Source organism: Alligator mississippiensis, chromosome 1 (genome assembly GCF_030867095.1).
Source record: "Alligator mississippiensis isolate rAllMis1 chromosome 1, rAllMis1, whole genome shotgun sequence".
NCBI lineage: Eukaryota > Metazoa > Chordata > Crocodylia > Alligatoridae > Alligator > Alligator mississippiensis.
In genome coordinates, this window is record NC_081824.1 from 120,131,282 (window position 1) to 120,149,101 (window position 17,820).

Genomic DNA, 17,820 nt, shown 5'->3' on the forward strand with positions numbered 1-17,820 from the left:
TCATCTCTCCTTCACTAAATTAGCTACTGGTACATACAGAGTAAAAGAGAAGAGAGACTTACCACTTTCAGTCTCTTCAGATGCGTGCCCATCAGTCTTAGGGCTGCTGTCTGCACTGCCTCCTTCATCCAAAGTGGTCTGCGCTTCTTGCTTGGGAGCTTCTTGAACTGGTGATGTAGCAGGCTGAACCATGCAGGCATTAGTTTCCACTGTTTCAGAGAAGGTGGAACCAGCAGCTCCTCCAGCTCCTCCTTCAGGAAACAAGCTGCCAGGGTCCATCTTTCTTGAGCTGAGTCCATCAGCAAGACAATCTTTTGCTTCTTCACAGTGTGCAAGCACAGTCTCTCTCCCAGTTGGACTTGATGTGCTTTTGACAGTACCGCTCACGAGAGCTATTTTCTCTTCTGTAAAATCTAGCTGTGGAGGTGGCACAACAAGGAATAGTTTGGGTTTCTTTGAAATAGGAGGTGGCTTTTTACTTAACATGCCCTGAGTCTTGCTTGGAGATGCTGATGGCCCCTGAAGTGATGGAGTACTGTGACCAGAGTAGGATTCCTCATTATGTGCAGGAGACTGAAGTGCTCTTTCAGCATTCATTCCTGATAAATCACCCTCCAAGGGGTTAGTTAGCTTTGTTGTATTCCCTGATTTTTGACTACAGTCAAACTCAGGTATATTGTCACAGAAACTTGGATGAGAACTCTGAGCAGGACTTTGAACTGAGTTTTTGAATGAAGCACTATGAGTTTTCATTCCTTCTTCACCCATGCTGTCACTGAGCCTTAACGAGAGAGACTGCTTTAAAGAAGGCTGCGGTGACAAAATTACAGTTGCTTTTTCCTGAGAGCTGGTTTCAGAAGCAGATTCAGATGATTGTTCAACTTCTGCCCCTGTGGATTTTTTCACAGACCTCAGCTGTACCATTTGCAATGCTTTGGTGGTTACTAGGGGCATCACAGGCCTAATGGTATCCTGCTTGATGAATGGATCTTTCCCTGGACTGTAGCAGGAATCCTCCTGGTTACATTTCTTAAAAGAATATTGTGGGTATTTAGTTGCTTCTTTCATCAGTTGATGGTCAAGAAGTGGTGGTGGTGGTGGAGGAACTACAGAAGGCAAACTGGAAGAAGAGCAAGATGGGACAGAACCAAGATTGAAGGAAGTTTCTTGTGGAGGGGAAGGAAACCACAAGATGTTCTGGGGGAAGGAGGAATTTGTAACAGCTTCTGGTGGAGGAGGGGGAAAGGTAGGAGAGGCTGGTAATGGTGGCAGATCCATGGTATCTATTGGTGGTGGGGGTGGAAGAGGAGTATGAGCAGGAGAACATGGGGGTATTGGAGGAGGAAGAACAGCCGCAGCATCAGGAGCAGAACCCAGGGCGGGGTCTGATTTCTTCATGCTCACACACCCTTCAGCAGATGTACTGGAAGAAAGAGAAGTGGAGGATGAAGAGATGGAGACTGAAGACAGCAGAGAGGATTTTCTTTCAGGCACTTTAGGTTTCACTTTGGGTTTCCCATTTCCTGGTGATGTGGATTTTAAAAAGACAGGCACTGGAGTAACTGCTGTGGGAGTATTTGATTGGCTAGAATACCCACTGGATGGTGATGTAACTCGGTGAGACTTCTCTGGAGAAGTGGTCTTTGGTTTGGCCAGTCCACTGGGCACTTGTGGTGTAGAAGCCCTTGACCCATCAGTGAGGTGGCTGATGGTGTAATCATGGAGGGTGGCTGTACTGCTTGTGGAATGAGTGACTGAGGATTTTAACTGATCATCAGGCATTGCAGCATAGTCACCATAGTAACCCCACTGGTCTGCATATTCTGACTTAATGCTGCTCGTTTCACTCTGCGAGGGAGTGACAGTGCAGATAGAGTACATATTGGGAGCAGTCGTGGACATCATGCTGCTGCTTGCACTGACAGAGCTTTGGCTGCGAGAGCGCAGCACCCAGGGATCCTCATAATCGCTGCATGGGCTTTGTGAAGGGGAGCTCCCATTTTTGCACTTGAGGTTCAGCTGAAGGGAATGCTGAAGGGTGGCAATTAGTGTCTCATCAAGTACCTGCCCATTAGACTGGGCTTTTTTCTTGGGGGGCCTTCTGAGTGAGTCTGTTCTGGATGGCGGCAGAGGTGGTTTCTTGGCTTTTTTTAAAGATATGTTTCGTGAGAGGGATTTGTCACTGTGTCCCCCTTGATTTTTCTTCTCTTTCCCATCAAAAACATTAATGACACTGTGCCTGGGGTTCCCAAAACCATTATTATTGTCACATGACTTATCTGATTTGAGCCCAGAATCCATATGCATTGAAGTGTAGTAGCCATCATGATCCACCGAATACAAAGAACTTGAATCTTCTTTGACTGAAGTTCTCTCCAGGCTGTTGCTACTCATGTTGCTTACTGGAGTGGAGTAGCCTGGAGTGGCACAGACTGGTTTGTGCGAGGGAGTCCCATCACTTTCTCCAGATTTGTACACCCAGTGATCTGTGCTGTTCACACTATTATTTTGTGCTCTATCCCCAGAATAACTAGATTCACTTCTACCATCACTGTCCTGAGGGTGGCTTGGGAAACTCAGATTGTTTCTGCAGCTGTAGCTCATATTTTGGGATCCATTTTCCATGTTTCCTGGAGTGTTGAGAGATACTGCTGAGTCACCAAGAGAGAGCACCATGACAGCATTAGATGATATAGTATCTGAGGTCTGTGAGTGACGTGTAGAGCTGCTCTCACTCCAGTTACCGCTCGAAGAATGGTGGTCTTCTTTCATGCTTACTGCACTATTGACAACAGGATTGTCTCTGGGTTTTGCGTAGGAAGATGAGCTGGTGATTTTACTATCTGATGACCCAGTGCTTTGGGCAGTATGAATAACAATAACCTCTGAAGATGAGGATAATGTGGCATTCGGTATGATGCTGGTGGAATAAGTAGCATGAGGAGAGACCATGCATGCTGGGCTCGGTGCTTTATCACTGTCATAACATTTCACCTCCTGGGACTTTGGCCTTGAAAGTGTCCCAGTCCTAGGATTGCTCCTCATATGGACTACACTATCATCTACTTGCAATTTGCTTATCTGATGTGGCAAAGTGCTGGCGATGTCCTCTGCCTGGTTAGAGGGGCCCTGGGTCTGTCCTAGAGACACTCTTGCTCCAGATCGAGGCAGGCTGTGAAAACCTAGGTCGCTATTTTGGCGAGAGGCAAATATAACACCAGCTGAGTCACTCATCACAGACATGTTTCCAGACGAACTGGAGAACTGTGACATCTGTGCAGCTATACCTTGTCCTCTCTGTGCACGTATTCTTCTCACTGAAGGGGGTACAACTTTGACTTCCTCCGTCTGGCAGCTGGTGTCCTTGGTTTCAGACTGCTGCATAGCAGAGCGGTAACTGTCTAGTCGCCCTAGTGTGGAACAGTGATCTGGGACATACATCGAATGTCCACGGAAGTCACTCTGGCCCATGCCAACTGCTGGAGTCAAAAAAAAACAATTATTCCTTGAAAACACAAATAAAACACTGGTGTTTTGTTAAAAACATACCATGGGCCATATTCTTTGTCCCTTCCCTCTTGATGGATGCAGAGGCATAAAGAGATAACCATGCCTCTGAAGGACCAACAGCAGCAGCAAATTCTGCTTGCACACTATATTTTCTGTATTTCATTTCCCACTCTTTTTATAAAAAGGGACCTTTCAAGCTTATGGGGTCATTTGAGTTCTTCATATGTGTTCCACACATGCAATCCTCTGTTTCTGACAGCTTAAGAATTTCCCCAGCAATCAGTTATGTCAAACTGAATAACAAGACTTCCCGGAAGCAAAGTAGCAGGCACAGACAAAAGCCTCAAAGATCCAGCTGCTGGTTAATGATACTATCTCATACAAGAAGAAGAGAAGCAAAATATATAAGTAAATTAGAATAGGCAAAATGATTCCTAAGCGCTATGCTATTCAAATTTTATTCAGAAGGCATCAGTAGCTCGTTAAATCTTGAGAGCATGCAATTCTGTACCACAAAGAAAGCAAATATTTAAAAACAGCATTAAAAAACAAAGCATTACCCATATCTACAAAACATTAAATAGCATTTTCCCATGAAGCTATTCCTATTTACAGAAAAAGAAGGAAGTTGGGGAAGAAAGCAGAGCTGGAACTGATGACGGTCTAATGTTCAGAACCATCACATTCTTGCAGCCCTTATTTAAAAGCAAACAAACTATTGTGTTACAGATGTTGAGGACTGGAAAATCAGAAGTGGTTATGTTTCTTGTTTACAAAGTAATTACCATATCCTGGCATAAACAAACTTGAAGAACAAAAGATTGGGGTGTATTAACTCAAGATATAGCTATTACTAAGTCAACAGAGAGGACTAGTAGATTATTACAAACGGAGATCTTTACAGGTCTTTTAAGCAAAGATAAGAAGAACATATTGTGTTTTAAACAGCATTTAGGATTGGGATTCAAAAGGCTCTTAATTTCTGATTCAATTGGGTTACTACAATAAGTACAAAAGAAAAGAGACCGCCATACCACCTGTGGTGCTGCTGAGAGAATGCTGTTTTAAAACTTTTGCTTTCTGGTCGGCATGTTAGATAGGGCAGCATCTCCCATTTATTTTCTATTTATTTATTTTTATTTTCCATTTTCAGTTTAATTTCTTGGAACAACATAACTAGGTTGGTAGAGTAAGTGTTTTCTTCTATTCCATTTTAAACACTATTTAAAGCATGTTATTCTTAGTCTTGGCATCCAACAATATGTAAAGATACATGGGGGAGGGGAGAAGGGATGAAACTAGGCTTTATTTCCTTTTCCCCAAAACAGAAAAGGTAACCTTTAAGCATCCTGAAATCCGCTTTGTTTCTATGTAGATTATTTACCTCTCATGAATACGTAGGTTTTTCTGCTTTGGTACAGAAAATGGGAAGCAAAATGAGACCCATTCTTGCTGGCAAACAGCTTGAACTGTCCAAGAACAAAAGGAGCAGATACAGGACAGTGGCCAATCAAATCAGAGATATATTCAGGTTCTGGGTACAAAAAGACCCCCTTACTGTAATATGGTTTTTAAATAAAATAAAACTTTTTTTCTTATATTTTCATTATGGGATCAATACTCTCTTTTGTGATGTGCTGTAAAAATACAAAGGCAGACACCACAGAGGTCCATGCTTTTGAGGTGTGGTTGGAGACGAATTGTTAGCTAATAAGAGATTTAGGATCGTTATACTATGTAACAATCACTAGGCATTTTAAAAATGAGACAGAATGCAGGGGGCTTTGTGACAAGGTAGCTGGAACCTCATAGTAGCTATAAAAGGATAGATAGCTGCATTCTGACTGGCTGAGATTATTTCATGGATGTCTGTAAAGGTCAGCTAAATTCGTTCCTCTTCACAAGCAGCATAAATGTGGAAGAACAGACCTCGCATTTGTTTAAAATGTTACAAATGGGGAAACTACATGTTCAGCATAATAGTACCATTCACGAAGCAGGACAACAGCAAACATTCTAAACCCACAAAGAAAGCTTATTACCAGGGATCCCGGTTTTGAATTTTCCCTGGGAAAATGGAGGGAAACGTGGATTTACCCCTTTATCTCAGGAAAACATGGATTTCTCGTTTTAGCAGAGAAACCTGTGGAGTGTGCAGTTTTGCAGCGAGGTCTCTGCAAGCTGGCAGAGTTCCAGCTTGCAAGGGGCTGGGAGGGAGCAGGAGGAGGGCGGTCAGACAGGGAGAACCATGTGCATGTATATGCACATGGCTGCCAGGCAGCCTGGAGAGTGGCTCCCACAGGTAAATGGAGGAGGAGGGGATTGAGGCCCCCATAAGGAGGGAGGGAGGGAGCTGGGCAGGGCTGGTGCTCAGCCAGGTGGTGCATGGGGTTTTGCAGCCCCCCAGCACGGAGGGGGATGGGGCCGTGTACAGCTCATCTGGGGGAGGGGGGTGGCTTCCCACTGTTGCCCGCACTCCCAGGGGAGCACGGGGGATCTGCTGTGAGCTCTGCACTGGCCTGGTGCAGTATCCCGTGGAAGTAGCACGGGTGGGATTGCGAGGATTGTGTCCCCCGCTGCAGCCACACTGGCAGGGGACAGATTACCAGGGCAGTGCAGAGCTTGCAGTGGCAAGGAGATCCCCACGCAGCCCTGCTGTTCCCTTCAGGGCTGAATTGCACCCACTGGTTCCAGAGGCCCTGGGAGAGGGCAGCAGAGCAGGAGCCCGAGCCCAAAGCAGGCAGCCTGTGTCCGCCCCGCACACAGATCTGGGGGGGACAGGTCCTCCCTGCTCCCCTATGGAGTGCACGCAATGGCACGGAGCTGCCCCCCTACCTGAGCCCCCAGCAGGCAGGCAGCAGGGGGAGGAACCAGGCTTCACTTTGTTGTAGCAGCTGCTGCCTCCTGCCAGGGGGCTATGGGTCCCTGGCCCCAAAGCCCTGGCAGCTGGGGGCCCCCTCCAGCAGGGCTGGGTGGGGCAGGGGGCTGTGGGTGAGGCATGATGGGCACCAGCAGGGCCAGGAGGTCTGTGGGGGAGAGTGAGGTGCAACAGCAAGACTGTGGTGGGGAGTGGGGGCCTGTCATTTTAATCACAGGTTTTGGGGTCTTTATCAGAGAATTTGTGGGTTTATTTGTTTGTTTTTTTAATCGGGGAAAACCAGGATCCCTGCTTATCACTATAAGTGACTAGGACGAAATTTATTCACTGTAACTAGGCATAGAACTTTTAAAACGATTGGAACAAAATAAAAATAGAACTACTTATGGCCAACATAATACTCCTTGCATTCTTGCAAGGTCTAAAACTTTAAGCATCAAAACTTTACAGCAAGGGGTCCTTGAACCTGTACATGGCTCCACAATTTAACTCAAGCTCCTGGCACACATTCATTTAATGGCACCATGGGATCCATTCCCCAATCACGATCCCAAGCTCCCTCTGCACTGTCAGGTTTCAAGCTGGGTGCCTGATGAACCTATGCAGTCCTGGGGCTGATTGTGGGTCCCAGCCCCAGGACCCTGCTGGAGCTGGCTGGAGACTCTAGTGCAGTCCTGGGGCTGGAGAGGCTGTCAACCTAGCTTTGCCATGAAGCTGGCATTACGCTGCAGGGCAAGGGACACTGTCTCACATTCAATTTACGAGACAATGGAAATCAGACACAAAATTATTAAACGTATTTTGTGGAATAATTTTGTGGCAGGTTTTGCATTTTGTGGTGCCATTACTAGCCTGAATATATGGCCAGTTTACTATTTAAGATATGAAGGACAGGTTAATCGTGTCTTAAGTGTAATGTCTGCCAGCGGGCTGACATTCCATGTAATCACAACAAGCCACTAGCCTGGAGCCAAAGTAAAATAAGGAGACTCCTTGCAGGCCCAAGGGCTCACTTGTGTTGAGTATAGCTCCAGGATAATGGCCTTAAACCACAGGGCAAATATTTAACAAAGAATTTTTTAGAAGTTTATTTTAAGATAATGTTAATTTTGGTGTTAAATAATTTCTATATGAAAAACATAAGACTAATGTGATTAACTGTTAAATTACACTGGCCCAATTCTATCCTCAGATACCAATATACAACCTGCTTTCAAAGTCAATGCCTCAACTAATGATACAACTATAATCCTTTTTCAGGTGTCATTACTTGCACAGGGACAATAGAAATCCGCAATGAAGTTAGTTAGAATTTGTTAAATATTCCCTTAAAATATAGTGGTTTTATTCACATTTAGGGAAAATTCTTTTTAAAATTGTTCCTAAGTGTGTAAGAAATCCCATGTTTGGTGGCAGTTTACTTGTGACAAGATGCACAGAGCTTTTCAAAAATTCTCATAAAATCAACTAGCTGCCTTGTTGCTACAGCTGCTAGAATGTGTATTAACTTAGAAGTAGTTTCTAAGGAAGAGCTCAAATCATCAACTGAATGTGATGAAATGCTGAAGGAGAATTTGAGCTTTAAAAAGATACCAAGCACTAAAACACCCATCTGGTTGTAGAGATGGGGGTAGTGACATAAGTGATTTCTTCCCCCCCACTTTTAGAAACTGAAAATGAATTACAGATACTGAGTGCTAAGGAGTCAGAAGTGGTTGCAACTAGGTAAAAACCTAGATGGAAACACACATGTAGTTGAAATAATAATGATCATCATGTGTGGAATTTTAAAAAGGTGTCAAGCCCACTGGCTCTGTGAGCAATACTGTGTACTACCGCATAAGAGACTGTGTTCAAGACAATGAAAATGGAAAGGGTGGAAAAAAGATAAAGGAGAAGTGTTCTGAGGAAAGAAAGTATCCATTTAAAATCAAATGTAAAAGCAGACCCTCTTTGCAGATGTCCTGTGTCTGGCTCTCTGACCATTTCTAGAGCATGCTCTCTCTCTTCCCTTATGACTGAGATATGTTCAAAAACATTGTTCCTTTTTACCTACCAGCTCTTTTGCAGAGCCCCACAATCCAGATCCACTCTAGGGCCCCAGGTGAGTTTGACACTGCTGCTAAACAGTGTCGGATCCTTGTAAATGCTTTTGGTACCATAAAACATGAACATCTAGGCCCCGGGCACATGGCCTCTGGCAGGAAGCATAATGTTTGGGATAGGGCATAAAATTCCTCCAATCCCAACCATGCCACTGCTGAGCTTCCCCCAGCCCAATCTTGCAGATCAGGCCAAGAGTGGCTCTGTTTGGGACTCGGGACTTCCCCCAGAGGTTCCACACCCAGGGCTGGTGAGGTGGGGTCCAACAATCAGCTGACTGTCAGACCTATCCCAGACAGTCCCAGGTGGCTTCAAGACTCTGGGATAAGGGTCCCTGTGCCCCACAATGTCTAAAAAGCACAGACTCAGCCTGGCTCCCACAACCCAATATTTTTAAGTGCTTTGCCCTGCTGCTTAAACAGGCTCCCAGGTTCCCAGCAGCTGAAGCCCCTTGGCTACCCTTGCCAGGGAAGCTAGCAACTTGCTCTCCTGGCAGCCATTTTTTGGCATCAGGACTAGGGCTGTCCTAGTCCCGATTTCAAACCCTGTCTCTGTGCTGATGCTGACAATCAGCTGATTGTTGGCATCAGCACTGGGGTGCTACACCTTCAATTTATGGTGTTAAACAAACAACCCGCAAAGATGCTCCATATTTTATGTGAAATTACTTGGTGGCTGACTTGCCACTTTATGGCACAAGTCAGCTGAATGAGTACCACTGTTACTATTCATGGTGCAACTAACACATAAATGATACCATAACAGTAACATGTGCTAGGGGCCCTAGTAGAACGTAGACAAGTGGTCTCCAACCTTTTTAAGTAGGAGATCACCTTTGGCATTTAAAAGCAACCCAAGATCTATCATGCACTGCTGCCACCCCCCAACCCCCTGCTGTCCAGCAGATAAGTCTATAGGGAGGGAAGCAAGGGGGGGCAGATCAAGGCAGAGGGAGAAAAAATTATTTGGGGGCATGCCTCCCCAGTAGGTAAGTCCAACCCAATTGGGGTCCCACTCAACTTACCCCTGCTCCTGCCTGTGGCACTGTCCCTCACCGCAGGGGTCTCGATCTAGCTCCTGCCCCTTCCCTCCTCCATGGACTGATCTGCTGGGCTGGGGTGCATGTGTGCATGCACATGGGCACTCAGCCCCCCACCCCAGCCTCGGATCGATTCCAAGAGGCTCCAAGATCTACCAGTGGATTGAGATTCACTGGTTGGTGACCACTGCTGTAGACTATTTCAGTTGGATTTCTTGCTTTGCCCCTGACTGGGCACCTGACAATGGGCAAATGTGTTATATTATACCTCTCTGGGTTTTACATGCCTCATCTATGAAGTGGTGATAATACTTAAGCATCTTGTAATTTATTGCAGGGGTTTAGGTTGTAGCCGTGTTGGTCTAAGGACATAGGCAGACAAGGTTCCTTGCGTGAATTTGATATCTTTTATTAGACCAACCCAAATAGTTGGAAAATAGTTATTAAGCAAGCTTTCGGGTTCAAAAACCCTTTGTCAGGCTAAGGAAGTTTCAGCAGTTGGTGTGTACTCTTCCTGGATGGAATGAAAAGTAAAGAAGCCAGGGGCTGGGCTGGGGAGTCAGTTGCCAGGCAGATTATAATGTATCAAAAATCCAATGTCTATGTTTAGTCCATGATCTCTAGTATCCAGGAGGTTGATGAAATGTAATTTATTGTGAATTCTTTAATTACTGTAAAGCCTGTAGTAACTCTTGGATGAATTGGCCTTTAAGTGCAATGTATCAAGCCCAAATTCAGGTATAATCTGCATGACTGAGAAGCTAGGAGACGAGGCAGAAACCAAAAACATCTAAGATAGTGGTGCTCACACTTTTAGTCCTGTGGGCCAAAGGAATGGTATGGGGCTAGCCCATGAGCTGGAGTGGGCCCTGGGGCCCTGTGTTACCTCTGCCCAGCTGAAGCCCGATCCTGGCTGTGTGGGGGCAGTGAGGAGCCCAGTCCACACTGGGCAGGGGACGTGCAGGACTCCAGGTCCCAGTCCCAGTGCATGGACTTCTGGGGCTGATCCTGGCTAGGAGGAGGTGGGCTCTGGGGGCCCCAACCCACCTTTGCCCAGTGGGATCTGGCTCCAGGGGATCTGCACCTACCCTGCTTGACTGTGATGTGTTGGGATTGAGCCCATGTGAATAGCTGGATGACATGGCTCCTGGGGCCAGATCTGGCCTGTGGGCTGGGGATTGATCTAAAACATTTATGGCAACTGCATAAACTCAGGAACCTTGCTGAGCACCCAAGGACATAAACACATATGTATTTAGTTATGAAAGCCTAATCTCACTAGAGATGTAGTTGTGCTGGGACCTCCCAGGAATTTATTTTTTTTTAAGAGTTGGAAAAAAACAGAGACAGTTCTAAGGACCATAACACAGTATAGTAATGACAGATGGGACATTTATGGATGGCTGGAAAGGCTTGAGCTATGTGATCTCTCAGGGAGTGGGTGCTGAAGCAAGCAGGCTGGATTCTGGCTGATGAGCTGCATGCATGCTGACTTTTGAGAGACTGGCCAGAGTAGATCTGGTGATTGAGAACCTACAAAGAAATGGAGAATGGGAAGAAGAGCCTCCCCCCCAGAAATTTAATCTTTAATTTAACAATGTTTGTAGAAATAGAATACCTCATTTTTTCCTCAATTTTACACCACTTTATTAACTACTGTTAAGATATGCTGTGGTTGGGTAACATATATAAAGTCCCTCTGAAGATTTTAGGTGATCTCTCTAAATTACTTTTAGTCTAAATGTTCTCAGTCTGGCTCCACACTCAGCCCAGATCAACCCAACTGAAGGGTCATCATCAATTATTACATTTATGCAGGAGAATCTCAAAGGCTTTACAGACTTTGTAAAGGGATCACTTTACTCATTACTGAAATACACCTGTGCAAACTTGGCCATAATACAATGCTCCAAACCATGCCAAAATATGTTTAGTAATAATATTTTCACTGGGTGTCTCAAGGGTATAATTAATGACCCCTTTTAGTATGTTTAGTTAAATTCCAATGACATCCAAGTCAAGAGGTACTAAAACTCCTGATCTCACGTGCAAGAATCAGCATAAGACTTTTGCAATGTTATCTTTATTCTTCCAAAGGAAACAGAAACATGGGGAAAATCCCAAAAGTTTGGCCCTATAGAATCTTTTCCAAGCTCTGGAACAACAAATGAAGACAGTCAAGTTTGGCCAAAGCTTTGAGGTTCTCTTGTGTTTCTATTTACTTTTGAAAAATAAACAAGACATAATAAAAATCCATTTTATATATATATGTTGATTATTAAGCAAATTTTGTGTGTCAGGGGATTTTAAACCTTGTATAAATATCATAGCCATTCACAGCAATGCTTTAGGAAAGAAACAAAGAATGATTTATTCAGCTGAAACCACAGGGAGAACAGAGATAGGTACAATGTAAATGCTTGGTTTGGAATTTGGTCTGGACCCTCATTCCTATAAAATGAGCTGTGGAATGTTTCATAACAACAAGTTATTTGCTTTGGGACATGGGTAGAGAAATAGGGAGTGAAAGGCTACTGGGATAATATATACATGCACACGCATATGCACACTGGGGAAGGCAGTGTGGCTTAGCAGAAAGCTGGGCTGAAGCAGGACTTGGGAGACCTGAATTTTATTCTTAATTTTGACATCGGCCTGCTGGGCCTTGAACAAGCCACTTCTCTGCTGTGTCTCTCATTTCCTTATCTGTGAAATCATGGTAAAGATACCTGCCTCCTTTTAAAAGTGCTTTGATATTTACAGGCAAAAAGCACTACATAAGAGCGTGATATTACTAAGGGAATGAGAACCATCTTGGAAAATCTCCCTGATGTGAACTTGTTACCTAGATAGTACAAAGCTGCCACGGTACCACTAGGAAGCTATTCTGGCAGCTTCCAAAATAATATATGTATGCATACATTAGCATACATGTATTCATATATTAGCAGCCCTGATATTTCTATAATTTAAGTCAGCTGCCCAAGAAAAACATGAACAGAAATAGGGACTCTAAAATCTGTGATCCCAAGGTTTTTAGAAGCAGAAGTCGAAAAGTTGCAATTTGTATTTACAACAGTTGTGAGAAGTGTATTCCTTGTATTAGCTGCATTTTCTACTTATTTCATATGGGAAGTTATAATGGAGGATTTTAGACACCAAAAATCAGCACCTAAAAATGTTCACAAATATAATCCTAAGGATCTGGGCATTTAATCAAAAAAAATATACAGAATGGTCCCAAATAGGGCTCAAAATTCCTGTGGATTCCCAACTTTTCATCCTATAAACCTATCATTCAGCATGTTAATGGACTCTTATAGTCACTGTAGGTAGAACACAATGTCATTCCATCATGACATCACAACATAATGAAATATAAAGTTGTCACCTAAAGTCAGTACAGTTTGTGAACATGTGTAGGATGTGATCTAGGACAAAGAAGGGGGGCGGTCTCCCTGTCAGAGATTTATTTAATTGTTTTCAGGGAACAGTTCTATTTACAGTTTCCAACAGCATTTTCCACACCTGGGTTTCACTCAAAGGGTATGGACAAACATACTTTTTAGCCACATTAAAATGGGAGAGGGAGCTGCTGCTCCTCAGGAATATACATTAGCCATCATGATCTGATCACTGTGTTTGCATCAGGTGGAAGCAATATAAGCTGGCTGAATTGCCTTAATTTTGACCCCAAATGAAACAGATAACCTTGGAGAAGCTTTGCTGTATTTGTATATCTACTACTGAATTATGTTGATATAACAGTTGCATTATAATTGTTTATATCTGTTATAACTGTTGTATCTGTTTATACCCTTAGTCTGACCCTTATAACTGGGGATAGGAAAACTGGCTTGACAGTTTTAAAACCACTTAGATTCACATGACATATGCTGCATGCTCAACTTGGGAGACTGAAAAATGAAGCTGGTGGAAAAGGAAGAGAGGGGAAAAAATGTTATTAAAAAGAAAGGGTAAAAAATGCAGGCGAAAAAAAAAATTCAAATGAAAGAAACAAAAGAAACAAGACATTGCCATACATAAGGCACCCAAAGCTGTATTATATCAGGGATTTTTATCTCCTTGAGGGAAAACTTATATTTAATAATTACAGAATTTCTTTAGCTAGAAAATCATGATTTAGAAAAAAACACATTTAAAAATGAAAATATAAAATGAATTTATATGAGTATGGAAAATAAGGCCTTGTTTTCTTAAAGTAGTTTTGTAAACGTAAAATGTAAAACATGTTCGAAGATCTACAAAAACACAGAGCTCTACTAGCTCAAAACACACCTAACTTATTAAGTCTGAAAAGATTAGTTCTATGCAACTTTGTGCCAATAACTGCTTTTTAAAAATGTGCTTCTGTAGTTTCTGAAGAAAATTCCTTTGGAGCCTTCAAAAGATTTAAACACTGGGACACACATAATATTTCTAATCAAATACTGTTGAAATTTAGTAGGTTCCAATTAAGTAGGAACTAAAGTGGAAGAAGTGGATGGTTTTCTTGGCGTTTTTCTTTCACTGTAGTTAGAACAGATCTAGTTAGATAACCATGAATTGGTTTACACTGTTAAGGCATTCTTCACAACTGAAGTGCCTAACCACTTCATTTTTATTTAAATGAATGTTTACATGTGGAGAATAGCATAAGATCTCCACGGATTTTGTATGCCTGCAGATTTCTATTGTACCAGTACACAAACTTTTTCAAATAATGCATTCCCCCCCCCCCCCGCCATTGACTGAAAGCAGCAAACAAAAAACCTTAATTTTCACAGGCAGAAGCTAGCTTGGCTTGAATTAACATGCCTTTCACCGTAGGGCAGACAAGGTTCTTTGGGTAGATGTGGTATCTTTTATTAGACCAACTAAATAGCTGGAAAAATTGTTCTTTGCAAGCTTTTGGGCACAAACATTCTTCTTCACCCACAGGGAGAGTCTGCTGGTGTTTTGTGTTCTCTTGGATAGAACAGAAGCCAATATTTCACAGTATGGTGCACATTTATATTTGGAACTGTAATAGGCTATCAGACTGTATTGATTTCATGAGCACGGGAAATGTTATTAGTCAAGTATTGATAAGAAGTGATGATGAATAATGATGGAATACAGTTCTGATGAGCCATACCTAGCTCCTTTTGTATGTTGTCAGGGACTCCTGTAATAGTCTTTCTCCTTTTGACTTTCTTCGGCCGTCTTACCACAGTGTCAGTGTAAATTAGAGACCGCCGAATGCTGGCTTGGCGGTCGAAATTCTCCCCTAATGTATAGTAGAATAAGCAAAGCAACATTACTTTCAAGCACGCTGACATCATGCACTTTCTTCCACTAGCTTATTACAGACATGAAAAAAAGGCATTAATAAATGATGTTAGCTCACTCCTACAGTGAGGGTATATATTAAAGGAAGAGATACAGCGCATCTTCACAATAATGCTTGTAGAATACTTGAGTTATAGAAAGGGGCATATCATAAAGTGTTTTTTTTCAGGTCTTGAGCCAAACTCATAACTGATATAAGCAGGTGCAATTCCATTGGTTTTAGTGGATGAATACACCAAGTCTTCACCAGCTTCTAAATTTATTCACTTGTATATTTTCTTTTTGGTGCTTTTGGAGATGGTTGGAAAGAGATGGGGGACAACAAATTGACTACTCCTGAAAATAAAAGAATACTGATGTTTATTTGGGAACACATTTTGTGATGGCAGGAGCTATGCCAGGCAACTCCAAAACATCTAAAGCCTTGTTTGCAGACATCTTTCTTTTTCAGTTTAAGCTAGCTGAAGCAAAAACTGTCAAATGAACCACATTTTTGTGGCGATTACATAATGTGGACAAAATGTTCTCTATGGACCGTGGTCAGGCTAAACCAATCTTATGACCTTCAGCTATATTACAAGCTGATCCTCCAGAAGAGAACAGTAAAGTCTTAACCAACTGTAATATTGGTTCATGTTGGGCCTGTATAAATGGAATGTGCACAATTGATTGTAATAGATTTAATACCCATTCTTTGTGGTCTGGGAGCTTTACTGAAGAAAGCCTTATAAGTGAACATGCACTGTATCATAATGGGACCCCGCAGCCCCACTATAGTTAAGGTTAAGCAGCTTTTCTTCAGAAACTCACTTTTTTTAGAGGTTCACAACATGGCCATTTTTAATCACACAAAGATGAAACTCAATTTGCAGATTATCAGCTAAATTCATTCCTCTCCTTCCCCCTAAGATTGGTCAAGCTCTTTTTTCACCTCAAAATCCCACAAGAAATGGCTAAAATAAAAAGTCTCTTTGGAGGACTGCAGGGAGTCCAAACCTTTAAATTTAAATTAAATCCACTTACATTTTAAATGGGTGAGAGATGAAGGCAGAGTTTTTAAGAACAAAATGTGACAAAAGGCATTTTTTGCCTTCTTTTATGATTTTGTCTTTTTTTAAATTAATGGCCATATTCTTTACCTCTGAAAAGTGACTACTGCATGTGCACAGTAACAAATATACCCGTCATCCATCTTTTCCTGGTTGGTGACACATCAATGTGATGTGTGTCATACAGGTAGTATGGAAAAATCCCAGGATTTCTACAACTCTTTAAGGCACATACATTTTTATAGTGTGTGTAGGCATCTTCCAAAAGACACAGGGATAAAAACATGGATGTTTTATTCACCATAAGCCAAATACGATTTTGTGTTAACAGAGCATTGTGACCCAGTGCACTGAGTTCTTGCTACCCTACAATTTGGTCAATTTAATTTCACTGTTCAAGGTCCACATAATTAAAGGAAGACCAGACTGGGGGAAAGGGAGGGAAGAGAGATTTGTGATAACTGGGCTACAGAATATGGTGATGGAAAGTTCACTGCCCGTGCTACAAAGCTTAATGTTATGAGATGCCTGAACCCTTGAAGCTTGGGGAGTGGAGAATGATGTCAGGATCATTGGTTACTTTAGCTCTGTGTTGAACAAACACCACTTTTACCTGTGTTAAAATGTGTCAAAAGAGCTGCAAGGTTTTTGCTTCTTTAAAAATATAACCTTTCATTTAAAGGCCAATAAATAATTATAAATAAGTAAGTTGCAGGGAAATTTGAATGCAAACCAAAAAAAAAAAAGTAACAGCCAACCCTTTAGCACAAAACAACATTTAGAAATAAAATAAAGAGAGTTAAAACAAGGAGTTTCCATTAACTCTGCCAACCCATCTCCATTTGCCTTATCTTGCCTTTGGTTTTGCAGCATGGATTATGTAGTTCATGTGAAAGTCACTTTGCAAAGTTGTGGAACCAATCACACAATCTTTTTACTTAAAATTAAGTAAAACTGTAAGCTGCCTTACATTTATTTGCAATACTGTTGTACAGTGAAAAAGTTTAAGGATAAAGTAGCAACTTTAACAAAATAAGTTAACAAACAAACAAAATGATTCAGGGTTTCTTGTTTGTTTTTGTTTTGTTGTGCTTTTTAAACTATTATTTCAGGCTTGAGTATGTATTTAGCAGATATAAAATTAAGAGTAATGAGATTAAATCAACTATTTTTCCTCCTAATGATTACTAAACACACTTGTGAGAACTCACTTGATTTACTTGCTTTGCCCAAGATTCAGTAGCACCTTGACCTATGAATGTAAGTCCCACTGAATTCAGTGTGACCACCTTGTTACACAAAGAGCTGACAGTCAATGGGACATAAGCACATACTTCACGCCTTTGCAGAATCAGACTCTTACTATGATTTTTCCCTTTGCTGATCACAGACCACCACCAGATTATTCCTGGCTGTAAAAAACTTACAGCTGATACTACGGTATGACTCTTGTATAAAATGTAAGACATGCTGCAAAAGCACAGGCTGGTCACCACTCCACTACTATAACATTGAGCATAATCCCTGCAAGAACAAGCTCAGTGCCCCAGCTAACCCCAAAGACTGAATCCATTCCCAAACCAGGGTGTCTAGTCAGCAGCTTAGCCTATTGCACTGCCCCTGCACCTTCAGGCTAGTCACTAGGCCTTTAATATTACTGCATTAGTTGCAATTTGTTCTACTGGGGAGCTCTGAAAGATGAACTAATGGAACAACTGTCATTTGTTGTGCGGCCCAAGTGCAACTACACTGATTACTAAAGCATTGATAAAAATCCTTTCCAATCTTTAAAATCCACCTTTAGGGTTAGCATTATTAGCAATACATTGGAGGGGGGGGGGGGGAGGTTGTTCCTACTTTTGTGCAAACATAAACATCACCAATAATAAATAAACAGAACATACGAAGAA

At 42.3% G+C, this 17,820-nt stretch overlaps 1 protein-coding gene across 9 annotated transcripts in view; it reads right to left on the reverse strand.

The window, feature by feature from the left end:
* Positions 1-17,820, reverse strand: part of NHSL1 (NHS like 1) — a 290,566-nt gene that overhangs the window by 5,825 nt on the left and 266,921 nt on the right. For 5 of the 9 annotated variants that reach the window (XR_009455153.1, XM_006267444.4, XM_019479588.2 and 2 more), the window contains exons 5-6: positions 14,668-14,799; positions 63-3,479 (exon numbers count right to left, since the gene is read on the reverse strand). Coding sequence is in view for 8 of the 9 variants with exons in the window: in XM_006267444.4 (XP_006267506.2) it covers positions 63-3,479; positions 14,668-14,799 (3,549 nt within the window). In the remaining variant the exon portion in view is untranslated. The remainder of the gene's footprint in view (positions 1-62; positions 3,480-14,667; positions 14,800-17,820) is intronic. The other 4 variants (XM_019479589.2, XM_019479590.2, XM_019479587.2 and 1 more) reach the window with 3 other exon arrangements.